Below are 26,487 nucleotides of genomic sequence, written 5' to 3'. Positions count from 1 at the left end.
CATCACATTTTTTTTTTTAAACTGTCTCTGTCTCTCACTTGTGCGGTGAACTGTATGAACACGTCATGTAGGACAAAGGGGAGGGATTTAGTGAAAGCTGTACTGGTACCTGGGGGTCCCGGAGCAGCTCTATATGGAGTGTTTTGGTGCGTCCTGCTGGAGCGACTCTGTGTGAAGTTCCTCTTAGAGGGGCCTGTGGATGAAATCATCAAAATATAAGCAACACACATTTTCACACACAGACACATCGTCAGACTTTTGATGTTTGTATACTTGTATACTGCTGATACTCACGTGTATTCTTTGCAAGTCCAGGGCCGATGCTGATCTGTAGAGATTTGCTCGTAGGCTTCAGTACAGCCAAGTCTCCCTGACCCTGGACGAACGTGACCTGCCGGGTTCCGCCCCCACTGAGGAAGCCCCAGTTCTCCTTCTTTAGCTTCATCTCCAGTCTGAGGGCATGACACAAATCACACACTCTTCAATCCTATTCATTCATACAGATAATCCCATTGACTTGAATGGGATCTTATTTTGGGTAGATTTTCTGATCATTTCCTTACGTGTTACTAAACTTGAGAGGCAGCTTCCTCTGGGTCTTCTCCTCAAACCTGCGGGCCAACAGGCTGATGAACTCAGTCTTAAAGGTGCAGTCCAGCAGACTGTCGTACTCCTGCTCGTGCATGATTAGGAAATCATCCTGCATTGTGCTGAAAGGAAGCAGGGACACAAGGGCTCAAAAGTGGCAATGATAAAGCAAAAAAAAAGCATTTAAAAAGAATGAAATGCAGCTTGTTGTTCTCAGTTTGGACTAAATGAATGAAAGCATGGAACGAATGGATCTCTAACACAGATTCCACACAGGACACAGGTGTGTGAATCGACAACAATACGCTGGCCAGATGACAACATGCAATGCGCCAACTAATCACAATTACAGGGGGCAGTACACCCATGATGAAATCTATTGTAATCATGTGCGGCAGGAAGTGAGTTTGGAGTACCACAGTGACATCATGCTCTTGGATCTATGTTGGACGCCACCAGGCTAAATAGAAACATGTTTTCTACTGTATTTATTCCTCCATGTGCCTCCATGGCTCTGTGGCATCACATCCTGTCTGGTATAGGTGTAATATTCCACACTCCTATGACGAAGGACTCTTCTTGAAAACATTAGGAACTATTTTATTTAGATTTTTGGACCTTCATGTGGGTTCACCAGATTCCAGCGTTTAAACTTCTGAACCAGATTGTTTTGTTGCTGTTGCGAAGGCAGCTCAGCTGTTGTGCTTTGATGTAAAATGACTCAGCTTTGATATTTGCATATAAACAGAGAGCCACACAGAGCAGCGTGAGCCTGGAACCCACATAGAGAAACTTTGATCCTTCCAGTGAAGTTATGTTTGCTCTGATGAGCTTTTTACTACTTCTGCTTTCTCTCTTTGCACCACCTGGTCCACATTACCCACATCCCTCTTCTAACACTGACTCCAAAGCCACATGCCTGTACCAGCAGCTCACATTTTTACCCCTGAGATCACGTCTGCTGTTCCCATCAACAACAAAGCCCTCATGAGTCATGCAGTTCATGACGTTCCTTTTATTTATTTATTTTCTGTAAACACACCACAGCGTTTGATATGTGGGCATAGTGGTTTTTCCCTGGAAGACCTGAACACACAAAGGGACAGATGTATAAAAGGCGTTCTTTTAAATATAGTCCACATGTTTTGGATCCCTCTGTGTGACATTTACACATAACACAAAGGAACTGGACTGATAAGCAAATAGCAATCTGACTCTGACACATGTGACAGCCTTTGTTTGTGTTTTGTATTGTTCTCATGTCAAAGATAAGATTCTATTTAATTGCAGAATATTAGCCCTTTCAGAACTGCACACTTTGTACTGTTCAGCTTCTCACACCTGAAAGGACCAGAAGTGTTTTGTACCTGAAAGAGACGGCCAAGATTTTCTCCACCTCAATCCGCCTTTTGATCACCTCGGTCACCTGGCCTTTCTCCGGTCCCTGTTTCACCTTTTCTCTTCCGATCAGGTACACACACTTTGGCGTCAGGATCAAGTCCCTCTTGATTGCCTACATGCAGAAGAGAAAGGGGAGCAGCTGTGACATTGTTTTATCAGATGAGAAGCCATTGAATGAGTGATGAGTGACTGATGGAGACCCCCACCTTGAACCGACGGTCATATTTCGTAACCTTGTCAGCAAAGTCAATCTTTTCTCTCTTGGCCAGAAACTGTCGCAGCTCAGGCCGGTCGTCCATGCCAAGGTAGTCCCCTACAAAGTTTCGGTTGAGGCTGTGTCGCCGTCTCTCTTTGCGGTTCACCAACAGGTCCGAAGCTGTCAGACCACACGTGGAGAGAGTGAGTGAGTGATGGATGGAGAAAGACAGATTAATTAAGAGTAATTACGGAAATAACTCTCTCGCTCACCTTCTTCTCTCATTTGGACATATTTCTTGCGGGCCATGTACTTCCTCCAGGCCTTTTGGATTGTCCTAGCATAGCCGTCAAACTTGCGCTCCCTTGTCTCTTCCAGCAGAAAGAGCTGTGGAGACGAGACACAGGCTGAGCAACATAACAGACATTCCTCAGGAGACAAACACAAACACAGACACCTAAACACACCTACAGGAATGACTGTGTGTACATTCTGAACATGCCGTATTCCCACAGTGCTCTGCTGTCAACCTCACTGATTGTTTTGATTGTTTTGCCAGAGAGTTAAGGGACTAATGTATTTTAATACAGTGGTAGAACAGAATACACATTCTGATACTTTCCCAGGCTGAAATATATCAAGTATGACATGACTTGTTAGGTGGAGCTCAACCAGTCATGTGACATTTAGACTAATTACAAGCAGGTTAGGTACCAGAAGTAGCAAAAGAAAAAGACAAAGGCTACATCCCAATGTGCTGACTCACTGGCTGCCTCCATACTTTATGCAAACTACAGCGAGTCTGGACTTTGGGCCACAAGAGTGGAATGTGGGCAACTTTCATCCAAACAAGACTAGCATAACGGTGGTGAAGTCGGCTGGGACCTGGATCTGTTGCCAAGTGACAACAGGCTGTCAGATATAGTAAACAAAGACCACGTGCTCTATAATCCATGTGCGTTTTAAGCCAGCAAATAAACGCAGTTAGCCTAATAAATGTGTGTGTCATGCACAGTAAGTTGCATCTGTTGTAGATTTGCTAATTGCTGCTAGCTGATGTCCAGCAGAGGCTTTTTCCATTCTCGTTTATTGACATAACAGCATAATGAATTGATATTGTGAAGCCAATACAGTATACAGGCACACAACGTAAACATTAACCACATGCTAATGTAAACAGGTTACTGATCACTACAGAGATCCAGCAGTTTACATGCAGCTGGGGACAAGCCAGGGTGCGTTGGCTTGTTGTAATACCTTGAGGGGTTAAATCTGTATAGCTCAGACATTTAGTAAACCAGAGTTGAATGTGTGCCAGCTGACATCCCGCTCTTCACCAGTATGTCATTTCCTGATGGGCCTCTAGACGCGCAATCACACTTTCTGCCACCCTCCTCCTCCCTCCTCCCTCCTCCTCCTCCTCCTCCTCCTGGCAGACTCACAGACTAAACATCCTGCCCACTCCAGCAGCATTCAGCGGCCTTTGGCAGCGTCATTCCTCTGCCACAGGAGTGCGACACAATGACACAGAGGCACGTCACAACACCTCAAACTTCATCCACACAATACTTATTCTCTTCACAAGGATTTCACGAGGAATTCAGTACTTCAAACAGAAGACTGTGGTCATGTTTGTGCTAAACTAACAACTGAATAAACTAAAGCAAGCAGTAAAACACTTTGTGCTTGTGTTTGGTTATGGCTTTGTGGGTTAGTGTTAATGTTCTTGTGTCAGATTACTAGATTAAATAATGTTAACTAATGTTTAACCTCGACTATCCTCCGTGTTAACATACTGTATGCTGCCGACACTGCCAGTTATAATAAATAATGAACACTGGTGCTCTGTAATGTGAAAGGTTGTGTGTGTTGACTGTGTGTAAGCTGTGAGTATGACAAGGCATCCTAGTGTTGATGTAATGTTCTCTATTAAAACATTAACAAATAATTAAATAACTTGCTAGAAGGGCAGTCACCCGGAGAAAAACACTAGACAAAGCATCTCCATCGTCTTCAACGTCAACGTCAACACCTGGCTGACCATCAAACACGTTGAACAGAGAAAAACGCTTCAGTCATGAACTAATTAGTTGCTGTTAGTGTCTTATCAGACACAGGCTTGTTTGGAGAAGCCTGGCAGGTCATTTCAGCACTGGTGCTTCATTAGTGTGTGTGTATGTGTGTGTGTGTGTGTGTGTGTGTGTGTGTGTGTGTGTGTGTGTGTGTGTGTGTGTGTGTGTGTGTGTGTGTGTGTGTGTGTGTATGTGTGTGTGTGTGTGTGTGTGTGTGTGTGTTGGCAAGTGCATCGCAGTGAATAAGGAGAGGCATTCAGGAACAGCTGTAAGGCCTGAACCCTGTATGTGGATGATGTATGCAAATGTTAATAACCGAGGCCTCTCAGGCTTTTCACAACTGCTGCTTTCATAAAAATCATGAAAAGGTGTAGTTATGGTGGAAAAAAAGAAAACCCTTTACGACACAACACCCCCCCCCCCCCCCCCCCCCCCCCCCCCCCCCCCCCCACACACACACACACACACACACTTACCCACCCACTACCACAGCCTGTGTGTGTGTGTGTGTGTGTACTTTCAGCTCTGGCGTGGTGTTGACTCAGTGCTGACGTGGAATAATCACCTCCCTTAAAACAAGGAAGCCAGCTTGATTTGGGACACTAGTGCTTTTTATGGAGTTGTGTGAAAATTGTGAGTGAAACTTTTCCTCCTCAACACACACACTTGTATATATATATGCCAGCAGCCATTTTTAACATGTCAGTGTGTAACATGTTATCAGTGATGTGGCAAAGTGCAGAATATCATCCTGGACACAGACACAGGCATTATGAAGGGCAGCAAAGACGAGGCAAAAGCTTGGAGGTGGCGACAGGAAGAAGGTGACACACGTACCGACTCGGGGGCTTTGACAAAGATTTTGGTGCGTCCAAGCTGATACTGATCCTGGTCCATGTTGACAGAGCGTAATAGATGAATGACACCTTGTTTCTCGTCTCCTCGCCACGTTGGCCAGGACTCTTTTGTCAGGATGGCGTATCTGAGGATCGCAAAGAGAAGTTATACAATGCAAGAAAATTAAAGAAAATAATCTGAACTGATACAATAAAAGGGTCAAAATAAAAGCAAAATTAAAAACCTAGCTACTGTCTCCCCAGCACAGAAGCCGGTAACTTATGTGGAATAAAATAATCTAAAATAAGAAGAAAAGAGGACATTTGAGAGAAGAAACAGGATAAAAGTATTGTCAGTCCTTATATGTGTGCACAGGTTGTTCAAGCTTCTGTTCAGTCCAGTTTGCAAATAATAATGAGTAATGATGAATAATAATTAAGACCATTAGATTTTGTGATATTTTTCTATCTGCCTCCATCACCTTGAAATTTGAGGCTTGTTACCTGTTGAGGAACTTCTTGAAGATCCGGCGGTAGGCGTAGCCAGCACGCCTCACCCGGATGTTTTCCTTCAGACCCAGATACTCCACCTGGTGCTTTACTCTGAAGACACACAAACACATTGAATTTGTCTTTTGGGGTAGCGATGGCTTTTGCAACTGCGTGTGAAGCATCCATTCTACCAGGAAATGACTATTGCAGGTCATTGTATGCAAAAAAGCAGCGTTTGGCTGAAACACAACTTTGGGCACAACTTAATACATACAGGCTTCCTGTGAAAACAGACGTTCCGGTGCTAATTAAATGAGCCGCCCTGTGCCCACATCACAACAGGAAGGTCATTAGCCTCTGAGCAACACACACCAGCATTCTGAGTGAGAACACATAGTGCCCGTGGAAGTAAGGAAGGGAAACGGAAACGGAAACAATGGGAGAAAGAGTAGGAAAGGTTGAGACACATCCTCCATGGACTTCATGTGGAAACAAGGCAAAAAAGTCCAAACCCCTTGAGGTGTATCAGAGGGAGGTTTTATCAATCTTATAATCAGGGTTTGAAGACTTATTTGCCAATTACCTATTTAAAACTCTGTGATGTCATGAGTTAAGTAACCTTTACAACTAGTGTGGCATCCTAAACTAAACTTCTTACACAACTTTACCGAGGGAAAAAGAAAAACTGGATTCTGATTCTTATTAAAAATTTCCACAAGTTTTCCCACAATGTGGCGGTATTTCTACATATTTCAAAACATTTCCAGGCCTTAAGAACATATTTTCCATGACATTGTAACAGAAGTATACCGAGATCAGGAGAACAACCTCATTTGTAATAGTAAGAAGAGTTGAAGACTCAGGTGATTAAAGCTTTGAATGGATGATGACAGAGGGGACACAGTGAGTTGGACACTTACCGGCTCTCTTCCCAGTCTCTGGGCTTCTTGGTTTCATTAGGTTTGATGCAGCGAATGTAGTGTGGAGTACATTTCATCAATGTGCTCACCAAATCATTGGCTTGTCTCTGATATTTGGAGGAGGAGCAGGAGGAAAAGGATGATGATGATGACAATGACGATGGTAATGATATGATTCATTTAACTAAACACGATGTAACTTGTTGGATTTTCAGAAGATACTGCTTTAATTCTGAACACACCTTTATTTTGGTGCCAGCAGTGGTAGGTCGACCCTTCTTTTCAGCATTGAGGTTTTCTGGAAACAGTGTTCTGATGAAGGTGCTGTTAAAGAAGAAAGTAAAACATCAGGACTAATACAAAGACACTGGTTTAAAACTTGCATGCCTGTAAGATCACTGCAGTAAAGCTTAGCAAAGTTTTACAGGCCAGAAAAACCTTTACTCCTCGTTTCCCTTGCAACCCCCTTGCAACCAAAACTAAAAACACTTAATGATTAAAGAATCAAGGATGTAAGACAAAGGTCACTAGTTTAAATTCCTGAACCAGCTGGGAAAATCGGAGCTTGAGTGCACGTGTGTGTGTGTGTGTGTGTGTGTGTGTGTGTGTGTGTGTGTGTGTGTGTGTGTGTGTGTGTGTGCGCGCACTGTTTGTAATAACTTTCCCTGTGCAGATAATCTCCCCAGGGACACTTGAGTTGAATCACCTCTTCGAATACAATGGCTGTACCCTGTTCCAGGTACAACATGTTAAAATATCTTGACAAAAACTGGACGCAAACTTAATACACAACTGATTCCCCTTGTAGTTAGTAGTGGTATTTTCTGGGCTCCCAAATCAGATTCCATCTGTACGAAGTGCTACAGAGAGTCTGCATAGTGTTTCTAAAAAGATACATATTGAAGCTTAAATTGATGTATAATGAAGATTTTAAGGTCCCTGTGAATAAACTGCAGGATAAAGTATTTAATAAAGGATAAGCAGGTTGTGTGTGCAAACTGAGCAGTAGTCTGTTAATTTAGTCCAGCTGACAATACTGATTATTATGATCTTCTTTGTGGAATGAGGCTACTTCCTTCCTCCTTCCAAAGCTTCCTTTTCATGTGAGTATGCCAAAGTCTTTGTGTCATCTATAAATGCTGTACTGTCTCTATATGTCTATATAATGTTTTTAGTACACGTGCCTGAATGGGATTTTGATATAACCCCCTTTCATTCTTCACAAAACATGCACACAAAGGGGCCAGCAGTGGCTGAGGCCTCAGGGGTTACACAGACAATGCGGACTGTTTGCACAGATGGCCGCATTGACATAAAGAAACCCCCAAGAACCCATAAGAAAACCAGACCAGACTCCACAGTGCGGCCCTGCTCTTGTAAGACCAGACTGGGTTAGACCCAAATAGCCGCAGATCTGGACAGAGGCCAGATGTGAATCGGGGGCCGAGGGGTGGGGGTGGGGGTGGGGGGGGGTGTGTGTGTGTGTGTGTGTGTGTGCGTGTGCGTGTGTGTGTGTGTGTGGGGGGGGGGGGTCATGCACACGTCTATTATGTCGTGCCAGTTTCCAGATTGGCTGCAATATCTGAGAGTCTTTCACGAGTATTCAATTATAGCCATATGCATCATAATAGAAGGTTCCGTTCAGGGAGCAATACAGAAGTCATCAACCACATGTCATTGCAGAGTGCAAATAGGAGCTACTTACATTTCACTGCTCTGCATCAACTCAATGAGGTCATTAAAGAGAACATCTCGGTTCCTCTCGCAGAAGCCCTCAGCATCATAGGACACCTGGAAACCCACAAAAGATCATTATGGGTAAATAACAATGTATGTTATTAATATTGTGTGTATGTGAGTGTGTGTTGGACTTGGTTTAAACCTCTGGTCACAACAGTAAAATGAAAGGTGACAGCTGTGTATGAAGAAAAACTGTTACGTGCTACGTAACTCAATGTCTTGAATTTTACTTGCTTTGGTTTATATTTCCAATTTTAACACCTGCTAGGATTAGCTTTCTTATAAACCCAGCAGTGGTTTTAACACATATGAATTAATGATAGGTGTTATTTTTCCAATAGACTGAGGTGTGAGTGTTTCAGGCTCCAGTCATGGGAGCCCGTCATGAACCTTTATGGCATAACTCTATTAGACCATTAGACCATAGCTCATTCATACCACAGGTGCCACACTGAGGCTTACACACATCTGGAGAAGGACATGGCACAATCGCAGAACCAAACATGAGAATGAAAAAGAATGACAACACTGCTGAGACATGAGATAAGAGGAAAGATTCGGGGAACTGTATTTCGGACGCATCCAGACTGACCTTGCCTGCGTAGTGGTGGATGATGAAGCCTTGGTTCCAGCTGTTGAAGTGTTCATGAGTGTTGATCTGGACACGGAGCTTCTGTAACATGGTCTGGTCGGCTCCTTCCCCCACTGCATGCATGGTGGCGCACACATCGTCCACAATGCTCATGATGCCGGGAGGATTCTGATGAAAACGTCAGCATTAAATTAAATTGTATTAAAAGCAAACTGTGAGCCCGACCAACACCTCTCTGTTGAACAACCACATGTAAACCTGCCACAGAATTAGGCTAATGTTGCTGGAGTGAAAAGCTGAAGTGTCAAATCTGGATGGAGGCTGCTTTGAAAGCCTGTGTTGTGGATTTCATGGATTTGCACTCTTAGTAGGATATAAATCAAATTAAGAGGCATGCCATGTGCAAATTTGTTTTTTATAGACTGTGAACTTAATTATAGATGTCAATGATTCATGTTAACTAAGGCTAGCCCTGAATACCATTTGAAGGATTTCAGTATTACTGTTTTAAGAAGGATTCCTTGTTTGGTCGCAAAAGCTGTTACATTCATAAAAATAAAAACAAGGTATATATTAAGTGTACAAATCCTGAAACTGCATAATCATGATCATTAAGTGTGTATTTACTTTGCTTTCAATGAGATCACAGACGATCTTGTTGTTGAAGTATTCAATGGGAGTCCACTTGATTCCCTCCTGTACATACTCCTCCTGCAGTGAGACAGGTACAGAGAGATTGGAATCAGGATAAAAAGGTTGGTAGTACAAGAGTACAAGTAACCATGTGTAGAAACGTTACCTGCTCAGCCTTCAGAGTCAGCTCAATGAATATCTGCTGGAGTTTCTCATTCACAAAGTTGATGCAGAACTGTTCAAATCCATTTTTCTGATACAGAGAGAACAGGATTAGTAACATTGCTTTGTCTTCAGTGCAAATACCTCCTCAGTTTAGTGGGCTTTGTTTGGCTTTGGGCTGACTGAAGGAAGTAGCACATTGTGGTTCTTATACAATAGACCTGCAGCTCAAGTCCAGCAGCCTCTAACCTACAAAATTCAGATGAACTATTCTAGCCTTTTCTACAAAGAGAAACCTGAATAACTACATTTCAAATATGCAATATCTGTAGGACCAGGATGGAAAAGATTATGCAGTGTGTTGGTATTGGGATTCAGAGTACATAAATTCTGCAATCAGTCCAATCCTATCAAGAATCCCATTAGACCATGTCATCAGATTAGAAAGGCATGTTAAAGTGCAGATCTCTACTCTCTCAGACACAGTGGAAGTCCTAGTAGTGTCTCCACGGTTTTGTCTTTGCAGTTCGTTTCTCATCTTGCCACTGCTTTCAACAGTCAAGAGCTATTCATTTCACACACATGACTACATTAACACATTCTGCAATTGTTTTGTTATCGAGACCAGTTTCTAGTGCACTAATCAAAACCACAGAGACTTCATGAATGTGCTGAAATTGCCATGACAGAGATTTAGAGTGCAGAGCGCAAATCATGTGACTCAATCATTGACTTTTATGAATATGGACCAAAGTGTTTAATGCCCGTTGTCAATACCCATTAATTATACATTTGTTCACAAACACAGTAAAATTCCAGTACGTCAGTTTATGAAAGAACCACAAGCACTTACTTGGAAAATTTCAAATCCATAAATGTCCAACACTCCAACATTTAATTCCTGATGATCCTTCACCACGGCTTTGTTGATAGACTGAAATAAAAAGGTATGGTGTCACCAATAAATGTTTTTTAAAAAATTAAGTGTTTCCAGGACAAAAGCAATCATACCTCTACAAGGAAGTCAAACACACGTGAGTGCAGGGCTTTGGAGAGAGCGTCGCGAGTGTAACACGCCTGCTCCACGTTCAGTGTCACGTCAATAGATTCCACTTTACTTCCCCACTTGCTGTCCATCTTGCGGCTGGTCAGTTTCTCCTTCAGACGGTTTTGGTCAATTCCAAGCAGAAACGCAGGGAAGGCTAAGACTGTAAAAAAAAAGAGAGGAGAGAGGAAAACTGAATGAATGAATCTAAAGAAACCAAAAGAAATGAGGGCTTATTGACAAAATAACCAAAAAGAACTGGCAAAATTTCAATTTACTGAAGAAATCTGTATTTATCATTTTTCCCTGAATTCATTTGCCAGACAAACCTCTGACATTCTTCCTTTCTATTAAGATGAAAATGAAGCATAACTACGTGTTATGTAGCATGAATACATAGAGTTTAACCCAGGAGTGGCCCTGTCCTGACCCCCTACCATAGATCTAAAGGTTAAATAAAAGGGTTCTGTTGTTTCATCAAAATTCAGAAAACGGGTTACAAACCTGCTATCACCACAAACCTGCTATTTGATCTAATTATCATATTTAGTGCACATTTATTGAGGGGGGAACTGGGCATTTCCCTGTCTTGCTTAATGGTAAATTACACCTCTCTCAACTGTTTTGTGTTACCAAACTGCTTAAACATCTTCTGGGGGGAAATAACAGATAAGACTAACTTTGAATGATTGTTAAGTGGTCTATGTGTTGAACTTGGCCCTTAGAAAATGTGTTGAGACCGCCACAGATCATTTGGCCCAACCGAGCATTGATACTGTCCCCTGAGAGCCCCTCCCTGCCTTATTACAGTGACTCACTTCCCCTAGAAGGAAATGGCTCTCAGGCCTGCAGACTGACTGTGTCTGGGAATGCACCAGACCAGAGGAAAAGCCATCCTTTGCTTTGCAGGCGGGGATAGGTAATGGACTGGAGGCTATTACCAGCTCTCCACACACACACACACACACACACACACACACACACACACACACACACACACACACACACACACACACACACACACACACACACACACACACACACACACACACACACACACACACACACACACACACACACACACACACACACACACACACACACACACACACACACACACACACACACACACACACACACACACACACACACACACAACATTACATTACGATCATTTGGCAGACGCTTTTATCCAAAGCGACTTACATTACATTACATTACCACCCTTCGCAGAGGGGGGAGCAATTGAGGGTTCGGTGCCTTGCTCAGGGGCACCTCGGCAGGGGCTCACACACACACACACACTTTGATAATGTTAATTCCAATAACACAAAAGAAGAAACTAGCTCTTTAGTGCCATACTTAAACTCACAGAGCCAAAAAATAGTTCCATGTTAATGTGTAAATCAAGTAATTGAAATTTATAGTCATTTTTACAGCTATGGTCTTTTCAACATGCTTTCCACCAGGGGAGCATGAAACAGTCTCTCCCCTGCAAGGAGTGAAAGCTCTGCTGCCAACACCAACGCAGAACAGTGGATGAAAATGAAAGATTCTATCTAACCTGTCTAACGTGTTGACACTTGCTGGCCCTTGTAGCTGGTTCTGTTTTATGCAGTTACAGTTTTCTGGCGCCTTCCATGGGCAGTGGTGCAAGTGTCTACGAGGCTCTGTTTCAGTTTTGCATCATGTAAATTGTCCTTGTCCTGACAAAACACAATGCTACTGCAATCCTCTCACTGAGAAGAAGATGATCCCAAAACAGGGAATCGGCACGTTTCCGACATGATCAAGTCCAATTAAACAGTAATAACATTCCAACAAGCTTAATTCTGCCTATATCATTTGTTATAGCGACCACATTACTTTCAAAAAGAGTCCCTTTGACTGACTGAGATGTTTATGTGAGCTTAGCTGATGAAGTTTTTTATGGGGACCTTGAGTCTGGATCTGTACAGCACATTGCAGACAGGAAGTGAGACCAGAAGGAACAGGAAAGGCAGAGATTATGAAGTGCTGCGCTCGCGTCTGCACAGAACATAATAAGGCTTTGTACCATGGCATCATACAGATTGAAAGGGCAGGAGTGAGAAGGAAAATAGGAGCAAATCAGCGTGAGGAGCGAGGAAAAGAGAAAAGCAGAAGAATAAAATGAGGGAGGAGAAGTTAAGAGGGAAGGGGACAGGAACAGCTGTATTTTTCCAAGTAACCGTCGCGTCTGACAAAATATGTCCAGGCGCATAATAATAGCATTTTATTTTCTGGTAATCCAGCAAGGACTGGATCAGTGCAGACAGCAGGCTGCAACACTGCATTAACATTACAACAATTCTAAAATAGACAGGAGTGTCAGGACACAGAAGGGAGGAAGGATGCTTGTTGTGGAGAGCAAAGGGACATTTGCTGGATCTGATGTCTATTTATCTCTAACCAGCGTTTTAAGTTATAAAAATAAATACTTAATTGTTTGTTTAATTGCCCCTTTAAACGCTGTCACCCACCCATACATTTGGGTTGAACCACAAGCTGCTAACCACGTCACTTTACTTTACTATACGCCAGTTGTCAACTTCCATTCCCGTCCACAGGTGGGGTTTAATTGACTTTAATTGTATTTATTTAAATGTTACCAACTATGTCCACTAATACCAAAACAATGGGAAGTGATCCAGAATAAGCTGTGAAACCTAATTTCCCTTTTTGAATGGAAAATGTTGATGAACCATTTTATTTATTTATTATTAAGAATCATTTTACTCATGTAGTCATGACTTGGAACTTTGTGCTCACAAATCACATCAGTTTTTACCATAAGCTTGTTTAGACACTGTAAGACATACCCAACCAATGTATGAGAACCGAATGTGTAGGAACCTTTGTGTGTTCTGTGTGCATTTGTAAGACTGCCTTCCATGCTTGGAGCATTATTAAACTAATATCAATCAAACTGTGAGGAAGTATTTGTCTTATTCCTCATTATAACTGTCAGTATGGAATTAAACTTAATTGCCATGACATCCATCAACTCCTTTCCTGCCATGAAAACGGTGCAAAGCAGTGGGAACATGCTGCACCAATATTAACGCAAGTGGATTTGACATGATTTAGGCCGGGACAATAAAACAACATAAAACAATACAACCATAATAGAAGATAAACAACAACAATAAAACATACAGCAATTAATGTTGCAGGATGAACAACAACACATGACTGTTTATCATTAACAGCCCCCTGGTTCCTTACATTACATGGTAGAACTACTTTTTTGGCTGAACTCCACTCTGGTGCCATATTCATTTGTCTTTGTTAAAACATACCAGGTAGACGGACGAATATGGCACCAGCCAGCCGTACTTTATACACTTAAACTGTAACAGGTTAGCTGTAGTCTGTGTTTGTACTTACACTCCTCGCTCTCCACAGCGGCATAGTTGCCTGCCTCTTTAAAATTGATATTTCCCAGGTGTAGGACTCCGGCAACAATTTGCAGCACCATGGCACTGTCTTCCTGAGAGATGCCAATCACTTTCATGGCATGCTAGAAAAAGCAAAGCAAGAGATCATGCTGAATCAGGGCTGTAATGTGGGCCTACATACTCCTGTGTTACCTAACCAATGTCCTCTAATTACTTCTCTTGTGGTTTAAGTGGTAAACAAAAACAGGAGGAGATTGTTTGAAAAGAAAACTAAGAGTAAAGGAATGTGAAGAGGAGATTGAGAGTGATATATTATGGGGAAGGACAGAATGAGATTTAAAGAGCGTACATTGAGACATAGACAGAAGAAATCATACCACTGTCTCCTGAAAATCACTCTTGTCGTTGATGTCGTCCACTTTGTAGGCACCTGATTGGTTGAGGTAACTGTAGTAATCCAGGCTTGTGATCCCCAGGCTCTTTTTCTGTTCTCCACTGGCTCCCTCTATCAACTGTTACAAGGATAAAGCTTGTTAGAAGTGTGCAGGGAAGAGGTTAGGATGAGGAGCAGCCATGACTGGTCGACCTGCTCATCCGGAGCAGTTAGGGCTCCAGTGACTTACTCAACAACACCTGAAGGCTCTCTATGAGGAGCCTAGAATCGAACCAGGATCCAATTCAGTGCCACGCCAAGGCATCACATGACCAGTGACATCACATGGAAGGGTTAGGGAAGCCTTTCAGTTGGTATTGTTATACGATACCCTGCCCTACTTTCCCTATTTCCCCTGTGCATTCTTACAAACTTCCACATTAGATTGATATTCTGTGCTCCATTGCATGTGTATGTGCATGTGAGGAGAATCATGCTGTGGGAAGACACAACTGTCAATGTCTTCCAGGGACCTCAAGCCTTGCATAAAAAAAACAGGTCGACGTCTTTCTGCAGCCAAATGGCAATTCCAGAGTGTCCTGATATTCCCCCACATAACCCTCCACACAGGCCAAAGGTGTCCCTATTATCCTTCTGTGCTGAAAAAGCTCATGAAATATCCAGCAAAACCTCACCTGATAGAAAATGTGGAAACTCCTCTCTCCAGGATTCCGCATGATGACACGTGACTTCTCCAATAGGAAGTTGGAGATTTTCCCTCCATCTGGTTCACCACCAGAGCTGAACTGGATCTCAAAGTATTTCCCCTGATGAAGCAGAGTGTAAATTCTCTCAGCATTGACATGAACAGCAAATAAAGCTTAAATCCAAAGCTGTAAAATCTGTAAAACTGGCGCTGGCTCTACGGCTGCCAGCAGCATATCCATATTTGTACAAACATAAATAATTCTGATTGTGGTTTCTGTCTTGCTCTTCTCTCCAGACATGTATTATGTGTTAGAGTCCCAGTCAAAAGAACAGAGACACCATTTATCCAACGAGTCGACCTCAAAAGTAAAGTTCTCAGGCCATTAGTGCCGAAGTGAATTTATTTCCCCCAAAGTAGGCCTAAAAATATTCCAACTACCGAGATTATATTGCTTTGTACACAAATCAAAGCATGATAATTAACAATAACACAACAGCTGAGTGAATACATCTCCTAAAATGCAGTTCTGGATGTAGGTCCTCAAAGGTGGACCACCAAAATATTGAGTCACCAAATTACAGCCATGTACCTAGTAAATAGTGTTTGTATTTATTTATTTTACATGCATATATGTATGTATCTGAGGGTACAGTCTGTTAACTAATTAAAAGGATGCTGAGGAGTAACACTTTCAAAACCACAGCTGTAATTCATCACTCTTGTTTTTTTCTTTGTGTTTTGTTCAGATGCACAGTATTCTGATTTGCTTTCTGTACAATGTTTAACTAAAAATGTACATGGATATAATATAGATGTCAATAAAGCAAACAATGTAAAGGAATTTACATTTTGTCTGGTAAAAAGAAAGTTTTATAGAAGACCATTAAAATGAATATAGAGATGGAATTCTTACAAATCTGCTGGAGTTGTTGTTCCTCAGAGTCTTGGCATTACCAAAGGCCTCAAGAAGCGGGTTAGACTGCAGGATGATGTCTTTAACATGCTGTGAAGGGACAGACACAGTAACCTGTCACTTACACTCCAGAGACAGTAGGTAGAGAAACCACACATTTCACACCAGGACTGACACTGGAACTTTCCACACAGAGACAGACACAGACACAGACACACACTCTGGAGGACAATATTTTTCCTGTGAGCCATCTGCATGTCAGACGCACATCAGTTTTAAATCAGTGCAGTGACACACAGATATATTTCAGCTTCCATTTTTGTACACAGAAATAGAATGGTCATATTTCTTGAACTCCTCTGAAATCCTAAACTTGGTCCCATATGAAAGGAAAAATAACAACTGTAGTTAATTATATCTTTGGTTTAGATACTAATAACTCATAGATAGCCCAGACATAAACGCTTCCTATATTATTATGGTTTCCTGCTGTTGCAATAATATGCTCTTAGTTTTAGACATTACATCATCAAATAGGGAAATTATTTGTGAATAGTGCTCTGACAGCTATATGAACAGTGACTGTTCATTTTCATAGACGTGTGAAAACACATGCAATGGCAATGGCTTTCTTTGTATGACTAAGACTGCAGAGGTTGGAAGAGCTGCATTTGAATGAGAACTGAAGACATACAGATCTGTGGATGTGCAATATAACATCCACCATTGTTTCAACGCACCATGAGGGCTGGCACCTAGTGTTCGAGAAGTCCAACACTTGTTTGTGACATTTACTGTATACTGGAGCATACAAGTGCTACAAGCAAGAACAATCTCTGTGTAAGTCTGCACCAAAACTACACATTGTAATTCAGTCAAAAGCAAAAACCTTGGGCCACATAAACTTAATTCCAACAATTCTCAGTGGTATAAGTATATCAAAAATGACATGACAATGATAATATATTGACAAACGCAACCGACCAACCGACCTGACTCATCTCACAGTCCTGCGTGGTTCACATAGTGTTCCTAGGGGATAAATATTTCTTCTCACCTGTACTTTGGCTCCGCCTCCTGACACTCTGGAGATGTAGCTCATGATATATTTGGCTGCGACCGTCTTCCCTGCACCGCTCTCTCCACTGCAACACACAGACACACATTCAGGGGCATGTTTACTCAGATCTGAGCTTCATGTTGTATGTTGACATTCGGTCTGACCCTTACTGTCTGAGTATTCCAATACCTGAATATTGGAACATTCCATTACAATATTTATATTTGAATATAAAGATAATAATTATATATTCTTTTGGTGTACAAAGTGCCTTTCTACATACACTGAGGACCAACAGTGGACCTCAACATATGTAAAAGTAATAAACCCTGTGTAACTCAATTGATGCATCAGTTACTTTTACACATCTACACTGTGTCCAATCAGTAACAACGCATAGTGGATGGAAATAAATTGAGTGGACATGAGGTCAGAAAGAAAAACGTCTTGACAACACATGTGTTCAAGCACATTAACACACAACATATGTAGTTAATTTGTGCCATAGGGAAGGGTTCATCCTCCGTGTCAGAGGGAAGGCATTGTTCTCAAATAATGAACCATTGGCTGAAATGTGGAGGGGAGAGACGGTGCTCAGATTACTAAATGCTGATTTCACTGGGAATGCAAAATAAAAAAATGCTATTTGAGAATAAAATAACCTGGACTCCATAAGTAAATTCAAATCTGGTGAATAAACTTCTAAAATCCTACGTAAACCCTTTTGTATTTAAGCTGTAGTCCATCAGTGCAGTAACAATGACATTAATTATGTTTTGTCACATTTACCCACTTTTTCCCCTCGTCTCTGTCTCCTCACTAGAAACACGCCTGTTTTCCTCCTCGCCTTTCACTTTGCAATCGTCGTACTTATTTTGACACATGTGGTTTGGCAGTGGATAACAAGTGGAGTCTGTTTTTTTCTGTGGCTTAAAGCAGAGTCAGGTTGGTAATGCCTCTGTGGGAAACACAGCTGCAGACTGTTAGAGGCTGCCAGGGGAAGTCATGGGAGCCACTCTATTACACAGCAGGCTCTATATGCTGTAACCCTCCCCTTATGTGCTCCATGGCCTACCCCCAGCTCCTCAGCTCTGTCTGCAGTAACCCATTACACACTTACTACTACAGTAACAAGATGGAGGCCACTGATATGCTCACTAATCTTCTTTTTCTATTATTTATTTCCCCCCCTTCTATTGCCCTTGTAATCCTTGTCACTGCTAAGCCCCCAACGTCTTCTGAGGGGGGTGCATACAATCACATGCTACCTGAGTGACGTGCTGTCTCTTTTCAACTGCGGGAGTCCCATTACACCCTTCCCTGGGAGGGTGCAATGCGTGGAAAGGCTCAGACTACACCCCCAGGTGATGTCCTTCTCCATACAGATGCTTCAATCGATCAGCAGGAGTCAGTGGTAGATCGAATAGGACTAGATTACTGATGACTGGAGCCTTAGCAGTTAATGGGAGAGAAGCATTCTACACCATGGACTGTTTGCTCGTTCCAGCACTGGGCCCACCACTGTAGCCACATTGCAAACTGAGCGTTTCCACCGCAACAATGCGATAATTGTCCTGGAGAAAAACATTTTCTTTAGTCTCTTAAAATCTTTCTGGTCAGGAATTAAGTTAGCTGAATCATAATGAACAACAACAACCAGCAGCAGCTATTAGCAGCATTTGAGCATGGAGACAAGCTCAATCAATTCAGCAGAAGACACCAACACATCAACTCGCATGGAGAAGACTTGGAGAGTTGGTCCTTGAAGGATATCCAAGATACATTTAAAAAAAACCTTCCACATCTTGTTACATAACTGTTCAACTCTCAAATCCATGGAAACACAGGTCAGGTATTTTGAAGGTTCCAGGCTTGCACTGGCCTAGCACTGCCTCTGGCACCGTGTCTATGGAAATGTATTAGAAACACAGGCCGTTTAAATATTCAAATTCACCGTCCATAAAAAAAACCCATGCCAACACAGAAAGAACAAGCAAACATCATGCAGGAAGGCCTATTTTCAGCCACGAGCTGCAGTGGGAGTTTCAACCCCATTTTGGGTCTCATTGCTAACTTCCTCAAACAATTATTAACCCAAAAGCACAGAAGTCAAACACAGCAGATGTCAGTACTGATTTATGGCTGCTTCTTGCATCTGTATTCTCAGAGTTCATTATTGTTTTTTCCGGTTTTGATCCACCGTAATAAGGTACACTGTGTCCCAATATGTCCATGTACAGTGTGTTCATATGCACTGTGTGTTCATATGCACTGTGTGTTCATATGCACTGTGTGTTCATATGCACTGTGTGTTCATATGCACTGTGTGTTCACATGTATTGTGTGTTCACGTAAGGTTGTTCCCTTTAAGATGCTGGTGTTGCTTTCAGTGTGTCTTCATAAATCAACTTGTCTGACATTCAAGCTACAGGACATGAGCCTGCATTGATGTGACGAGCAAACACGTGGGACGTAGCAGACACATGTGGGGAATGTAAGCAAATCACATGCCAGGCATCTTTCAACAACACGACAACCAACATAACATTGGAATACCGGGACTTTAGAGATTAAACCTGGCCTTTACTTTTACTTTAAATCATTAAGTAGAATTACCATAAAGTAAATAAGTTTCAGATTCAAGTAAATATTAACTTCAGAAGCTGAATAGCTTACGTTGAACAAAGTGCAGGAGATATCCCTAAGTATTTCATCCACCACAATTATATAGACAAACTGGTAAATACTGTATATATAAATTTCCACTCAAACGATTCAAACATGAATACGGAAAGTTCATAAAAACTTTCAATACTGCTCTACCATTTCATGCTAAATTGCCCTTCTCCTGACCAAGGTGGTTTAATTCACATTTTTTTCTTAAAAGATGGAAAACTGCAAACACAAGCCGACGCTGACCAAAGTGCATTGCCAGCAGTCCACACAGCAGCCTTCGGATGCCGAGTCCTGCTCCGTCATGAAACCACTTCCATGCTTGTATCTGCTGATTTAGTTGATCACAAATCCACCTCCATGCCTTTATGTGGGAAACTGAACAAATAGCTGCTTGTTATCCAAACAAAGAGCCAAAGTGCTGAAGCAGAGGTCAGGGTCGTGAGGTAAGCACTCCGTTAACCATGCTGCTCAGGTGACCGGCCTATAGGACAAAGCCCCAAACGCAACATCACACTTCTCTATCCAGCCTTCTCACTCAAAAAATCAACACATTTCATGTCAAACACGAGGCAAGAACGTACTGTAAAATGACATACAGTAAATCCTAAGTAAGCGTGATCCTGGGCCAGCAGGTCTTCCTCCTGTGTTTTTATAGACCAGGAAGCTCTTCAAAAACAGTCATTCTGGTTTGGTTTTAGCTCATCCTGGGTTTACATTTTACATTCAGCAGTTTTTTCTTTGGCATCTTCATTTCAGTGAGAGCTTGGCAGAAGCTGTGTCACCAAAACCAAAGGCAGCGGCGGCGGCGGCGGCGGCAGCAGCAGCCTGGGAGGCAGGTTGTGGTGGCCACCGACATGCACAAGTACAGATTTTCCTCTTTTCTGCCCCTGACGTTTGACATTGTCAAGGCTGCCACCGGCCACTGACCAAAGCAGGATGAAGAGGCCAAGATCTCCAGTATGAATAAAAAGCCCATTAATTTGTTAATATCCAGGGATTCCAAACTGTATGATACATCAGTGTATATGTCACACAGAGAACATAAAACAGTGGGGATTAACAAATTTTGCCATAAAGCTGGACTAATAATACATAATTTCTGCATTCTTGTAGTGATATGTATTCAGTTTGTTAGTTTACTCTGCCTGTAAGCCAGTGACCAAGAGGCAGAAATAGAGCAAAAATAATTCTTCAGGGAGGCTTTTATCTCTAGAAAATAGCCAATATACTTTACAAATACATATAATGTTGAATAACCATCTTATTCACATACTCATATAATTGATCTCATGTTTAGCTGTCTGATCTCTGGCTTTCCATGGGAGTGCATGTGCTAACCCAACCAGGTATGATGTTGATCACAGACCCGCCCTAGGGACTGAAAGCATAGCCAAGGGGATTGGTGAGACTTCAGAAGGCCCAGCTGCAGCCCCCGCAAAAAGCCCTTTAAGCTGTATTGTCTCCAAATTCGACCTTTCTGCCGTTACTTTTATTTTTCGATTTTGTCAAAACATTTAAAATACTCAGGGTAAGCATGATATGATTAAGAAAAACACAAAGATGTGTCACTCTCAGTGAACCAGCTGTGGTGGAACCTGTTTGTTCAGTTCTCTTGTTCCCCTCCCATCTATTATCATCACCTGCAGTCACTCAGGCACACTGCTGCTTTGTTATAGCACCACAGAGATCACATTGCACAGATTACTATCTTATCTTTTGTCTCCCTGTCTCCTTTACTGGATGTTCAAACATTTGACACACCAATAAGACGATGAACAAGAATGATAAATTGAACATTGAATGAATTAAATGTCTATTAAATGAAATGGTGAATTTAATAAAATGCTGTTACTTGTTATTTTGGTTACCAAACTGAATGAGGACATGGTCAGAAAAGATGGATAATCAGAAATCAATGGTGTCGGGTGAGGCGATCGTCTTACCTGATGATGACACACTGGTTTTCACGGTCAATCATCATATTTCTGTACATGTTGTCTGCCAGAGCATAGATGTGAGGAGGATTCTCATACTGCGCCTGGCAGTTTACAAGAGACAAGGAAAGCAAATCTCAATAGAATACTATACTATTTCAAAGGTTGTTTAAAGCTTTTAAGATATGATGTCTGACAGTAAATATGGTATATTATATATGTGTAGTTTCATGAAATTCAAGGTCAAATATATTTTGTAAAAGATTGCTCAGAGGTGCAGCCACACACTACTTCAAAACTATATATGAATAATAATAATAATAATAATAATAATAAAATACCTGTTTACAGTGAGAATAATTATCATTTCGATTCAAATTATAATCGAAATGTCTGTTAAAATAATCACAACTTGGAGCTTTGAACAAATCTACAGCCCTAATTAGAATAGAATAGACTAATCTGAGCATGGTCCAGTAGTTTGAGCTGGTATGACATCAGCAAGTCATCTGTTAAATCTGGCATATCTGGTGAGGAATCATTTCAGTCAAGTTAGATTCTACAAGTCTTCTTCTGTATTCCCCAGTTAGGGCCGTTAAGAAAGAGCGCCAATTCAGGCTGTTCTGTAAATGTCCTGCCAAGCCTGCTCAAAGGCTGAGGCAGGTTTCTGGTGGCAATATCTGTGCTCCTTCTAAGACAGATCTTTCCAAAGCTTTGTCCTTGACTCTGTTGCCGTCTGAACATTAACGATCAAGGCGTCCAAAATAAGAAATGGCAGATTTCAAGAGACCATTTAAAGTCTTTATAGGTCACACAGAATTACTGTATGTAATGGCAAATGGGAGATGGGATCATACTTACTGCACCCTGATACATTTCGATTTCTTTTTCCCCAAAGTATGGCATCTGCTTGAAAGGGTTGATGGAGATGAGTACAGGGCCAATATATGTCTTAGGAGGTTATACATTAAGGATCACAAAGGCAAGAGAAGAACGTAAACGATATGACTTATTAAAGAATAATGTCAGTCTTTACATAGTCTATGGTCTATACTACAGCATAAACATTCAAAACATCTGCATTAAAATTCCTCCTCATCTATCTTAGATTAGGTAAGAATGAGTAACTACACATTTTACACATCTACAACTTTTGTAAATAACCTTGCATACGATGACCCTGAAATTGTATGAAGCGGCCTCAGAATCAGGCCATTACTGCAGCATTGTGCAGTTACGTATACTTACACATAGCAGAGAATAGCTCAGCCTTGTAACAATGTGAGGTTTTATGTCCTGCAGCCAGAAAGCCGTTCCAGGCAAATAAAGCTGGTATTGTGGGTGGCCTACAGTGACCCTCAGCCCTGCACTCCTCTGGCAGTGAAACCTTCACTGCTATTTATTGATCCAAATGAAAGGTTTGACTCAGAGTTATGGCGTTCCAAAAAGCTGCATTTACTAAATGTCATAATCCAATACAGTTTATGTAATGAGCAGCTCCCATCATCACCTCTCAAAGATCATTCATTCATTGATTGATTCATCGACTCACTGCACATCATGAACATCATTTTCCGTTTTCAGTGTGTTTAGCCACAATTGCAAATTTTAAAATCTAACCCTCCTATTTGTGTAATGTAAGGAAATGATAGCTCTCAGCCCACCATTTAAAAAACCCACTGCAATCAAAAATTACGGTTGCTCAAAAAAGACGAGCGCAAAGTTCAGAGTCATACAGGCTGCACTACATCGATGCTTATCCGGTCGCATCATTTCTTTGCCATTTTGTACCAGTTCAATTCAGACTACCAGGCATGTTCACAAACCCCAGTGCACTTTCACAGCTGACTCATCTATGGTCAGAAAATAGGCACAGGTTCTCAGTACTAGAGCACCATTCAGGCCCTTGAGATGCTTTATCGTAGTTTCACCTCCGTCACCCCAGCCCGACCCACTACCCCTAACCCCAGCCTAAATCACATTAGGATTTGCTGCATTAACGAGGGATCAGAGAGCAGGAGTGAGAGGTCCAGCTAAGGTAGAGAGAGGCCCTGTGCCCCCCCACACAGCAGAGTCTGGTGGGAAGGCTAAACCTTCCAAAACTGGCCTATTACTCACTGCAACTACGACACTATGAATGACCATTCAGCTATTCTGGGAATAGCATGGGTGTGACGGGACTCTGCAATTCCTCACTGGGGTGTGAAGCAGGGCTGCCAAGAAAAGGATACAAAGATGTAGTCATCCATATATCTCTTCTTGAGGTTGTCCACGATGGCATCTTCATTGATCTTGGACAGCAGCACCATGTCATCCACTCCGCTGTGTTTGACATTGTGGCTCTGCCAGTGGTAGCGGTAATGCCCCCGGCTCCCCTGAAACAAAGACATACAATACACAATTGTTAGTTTACACACAACCTAGCGGCATGGATTCATCCAGACTCTGACATGGAGGTTTCACAGATGCACTGCTACTGTACATGACCCAGTCAGTGATTGGGGCAGCTTGCATTTGTTACATTGTGGAGTAATCGAGGGTTTCCACACTTATTTGTTAATTAACCCTTAATGTCTATCATGTTCACTGATACTTGGACTAAACCAGAATAAATGTTATACTAAGCTAATTCTGCCACAACACAACATCAGAATGCGGGTGACTTAGACATACAATCTCCTACACACCGACTTATTAAAATGAGCAACATGGGTATTCGGCAAAGCACAACTTGATGAGAAACACGCTTGTAATATCAACAGAAACACGTTCCGTCTCCTTTTTTTTAAACCATAATGAATGAATTCAGGAGAAAACCAGACATTATCTGCACTATGACAGTGTCTCAAGTGAGCACACCAGCTGGCTCTACGAGTCTCGCTTATCTTAACAAAATCAGTAATCATGAGACAATAGACAATGAGGTAACAAATGTCCGCCTTCCTAATAAAAATACCCTCATTGTTTTCCCTTATAAGGGTTTAGTCAGACTTGTTCTTGTGAAAATTTGCAAAAATGAAAATCCAGGAAACATGAAAGGTAATGAAAAAAAATGATTATCTACACACAGAAAAAAGGTTCACGCTTGCATATTTTTTGCTCCCAGCAGCATGATGAGTTGTGTTTACTTTAAAATAGTGCAAGGTCAGATTCCCAGAAATGGCTCATGTTTGCCCAAGTGTTAAAGATGTATTGACCCAAAGCTTATCCACATCCTATCATCCTGGTTTCTGCATACATTCCTATTTTGTTTTAGCTGAGTGAGTCTCCAGAGAGACTGAGGTCATTCGTCATGTGCTATGAGTCAAAGCTGTCTGGCTTCTGTAGCTGAGGGTCACATTGAGCTGTGAGTGAGGAGTGAGTCTCTTTCTCCTGGATGGAGAAGAAGTTTAAGCCACAGAGGATCAAGAACATTAGTCAACATTATATTTAACCCTCAACTTCTTCACATCTTTTGACACAGATTTGTACAGCAAACTCGAATATTGTCAAAGGAAGAAATCACTGAAAAGGGAATTTAGCAGGGCAGGATATTTGTATATGTATGAATAATACTGTTTATATTTGAGCTACAGATTTTAAGAAAGGATAAGGCTGCAACTACTTCCAGACACAAACAGGAGTCCCAGTGGACTTGAGGAATAATCTCAGTGCCACCAGAATTTGAGATCACATCGCAACAAACAAAACAAAAAAACTTAAATAAGGGGAGCGCTCTATATATCTAGGATGCCATATCTTTCAGTGTGTCGTACATTAATTCATCATTTCCTGTTTTATTATGTGATACTCACTTCTCCTTCTCTCTTTTCAGATGCCTGATTGGTTTCACCCTCCCCTCATTATCCTTCCTTCCCTTGAGTTCCCCTCTTTGTGTGTCAGTGTGTCTTTGTACTGTGTCAAGCCTTCCTGTTTTTTTTAATCTTTGCTTTGTTTCCCTGGACCTTGCTCTTGTGTGTGTGTTTGCCTGATGTCTGACTGACTACATGTGTTCCAAACCATTTTTTGAGAAGTAAAGACTATTAGCTATAAGTTCCTGTCTCTGAGTTGTGCAATTGAATCCCTAAATTTAAGTTTATTGACCAGACCATGATTGCCCAAAGGTGTTGGCAAAATCCCCTCACTGCTCAACAATGTGCTGAACTAGTGTTCCCCTGAGAAAACTGGAATAACATAAAAAGCCATTTACTGATGAGGAGATAGTGAAGGAGTGCATGTGTGCAGACTTAACTAGATGGCAAACTAAAGCCCCCAACATGTTACAACTGGTGCTGTGTTCAATTAATTACAATCAATTTCTTCTGTTTCCTTATTTTTAACCCTTAATCTAACCCTAAATACATATCAATACTAAATGACCGCATTAACATACAACATTAACCACTGGAAAGTCATAGTACAATTTTAAGTTCAATTACTAAGCTAGGAAGGCAGCCAAGAAGTTATTTATATCCTCCCGGGGGACAACATTCTTTATAGCAGCAAAATTAAAAGCAATTTACGGACTCGGAGAGGGTGAGGAATGTTAACAACATTTCAGTCTGTTCCCTCAGAAGGGAAATAGCAAACTATAGCGTGATTAATTCTCCACATCACCCTCATTAACATGTTTTAAAGTTTAGGTGTGGCACAGGGCGATGCTTACAGGTGACGTCACCCCATCAACACCTCCTGACATACACAGAGTAACAGGAGAGGGCAATAAGCTTAACATATGATAATTATA

At 41.7% G+C, this 26,487-nt stretch overlaps 1 protein-coding gene across 2 annotated transcripts in view; it reads right to left on the bottom strand.

Moving 5' to 3' along the window:
• Positions 1–26,487, bottom strand: part of myo1ea (myosin IEa) — a 44,177-nt gene that overhangs the window by 5,613 nt on the left and 12,077 nt on the right. For both annotated transcript variants that reach the window (XM_076156030.1, XM_076156031.1), the window contains exons 2-25: positions 23,993–24,136; positions 22,623–22,712; positions 21,771–21,865; positions 17,149–17,236; positions 16,092–16,181; positions 15,165–15,296; positions 14,474–14,608; positions 14,086–14,218; positions 10,644–10,840; positions 10,486–10,566; positions 9,637–9,723; positions 9,465–9,548; positions 8,838–9,005; positions 8,211–8,296; positions 6,748–6,829; positions 6,506–6,612; positions 5,598–5,696; positions 5,095–5,239; positions 2,458–2,572; positions 2,196–2,365; positions 1,956–2,101; positions 564–710; positions 295–452; positions 110–193 (exon numbers count right to left, since the gene is read on the bottom strand). In XM_076156030.1, coding sequence (XP_076012145.1) covers positions 110–193; positions 295–452; positions 564–710; positions 1,956–2,101; positions 2,196–2,365; positions 2,458–2,572; positions 5,095–5,239; positions 5,598–5,696; positions 6,506–6,612; positions 6,748–6,829; positions 8,211–8,296; positions 8,838–9,005; positions 9,465–9,548; positions 9,637–9,723; positions 10,486–10,566; positions 10,644–10,840; positions 14,086–14,218; positions 14,474–14,608; positions 15,165–15,296; positions 16,092–16,181; positions 17,149–17,236; positions 21,771–21,865; positions 22,623–22,712; positions 23,993–24,136 — 2,863 coding nt within the window. The remainder of the gene's footprint in view (positions 1–109; positions 194–294; positions 453–563; positions 711–1,955; positions 2,102–2,195; positions 2,366–2,457; positions 2,573–5,094; positions 5,240–5,597; positions 5,697–6,505; positions 6,613–6,747; positions 6,830–8,210; positions 8,297–8,837; positions 9,006–9,464; positions 9,549–9,636; positions 9,724–10,485; positions 10,567–10,643; positions 10,841–14,085; positions 14,219–14,473; positions 14,609–15,164; positions 15,297–16,091; positions 16,182–17,148; positions 17,237–21,770; positions 21,866–22,622; positions 22,713–23,992; positions 24,137–26,487) is intronic.

The sequence above is a fragment of the Genypterus blacodes genome, unplaced genomic scaffold, assembly GCF_046128005.1.
Source record: "Genypterus blacodes isolate CSIRO-AG114 ecotype Tasmania unplaced genomic scaffold, CSIRO-AGI_Gbla_v1 ptg000067l_1, whole genome shotgun sequence".
NCBI lineage: Eukaryota > Metazoa > Chordata > Actinopteri > Ophidiiformes > Ophidiidae > Genypterus > Genypterus blacodes.
Note: the sequence above shows the minus strand (reverse complement) of the source record. Positions and strands in the feature narration are given on the sequence as shown.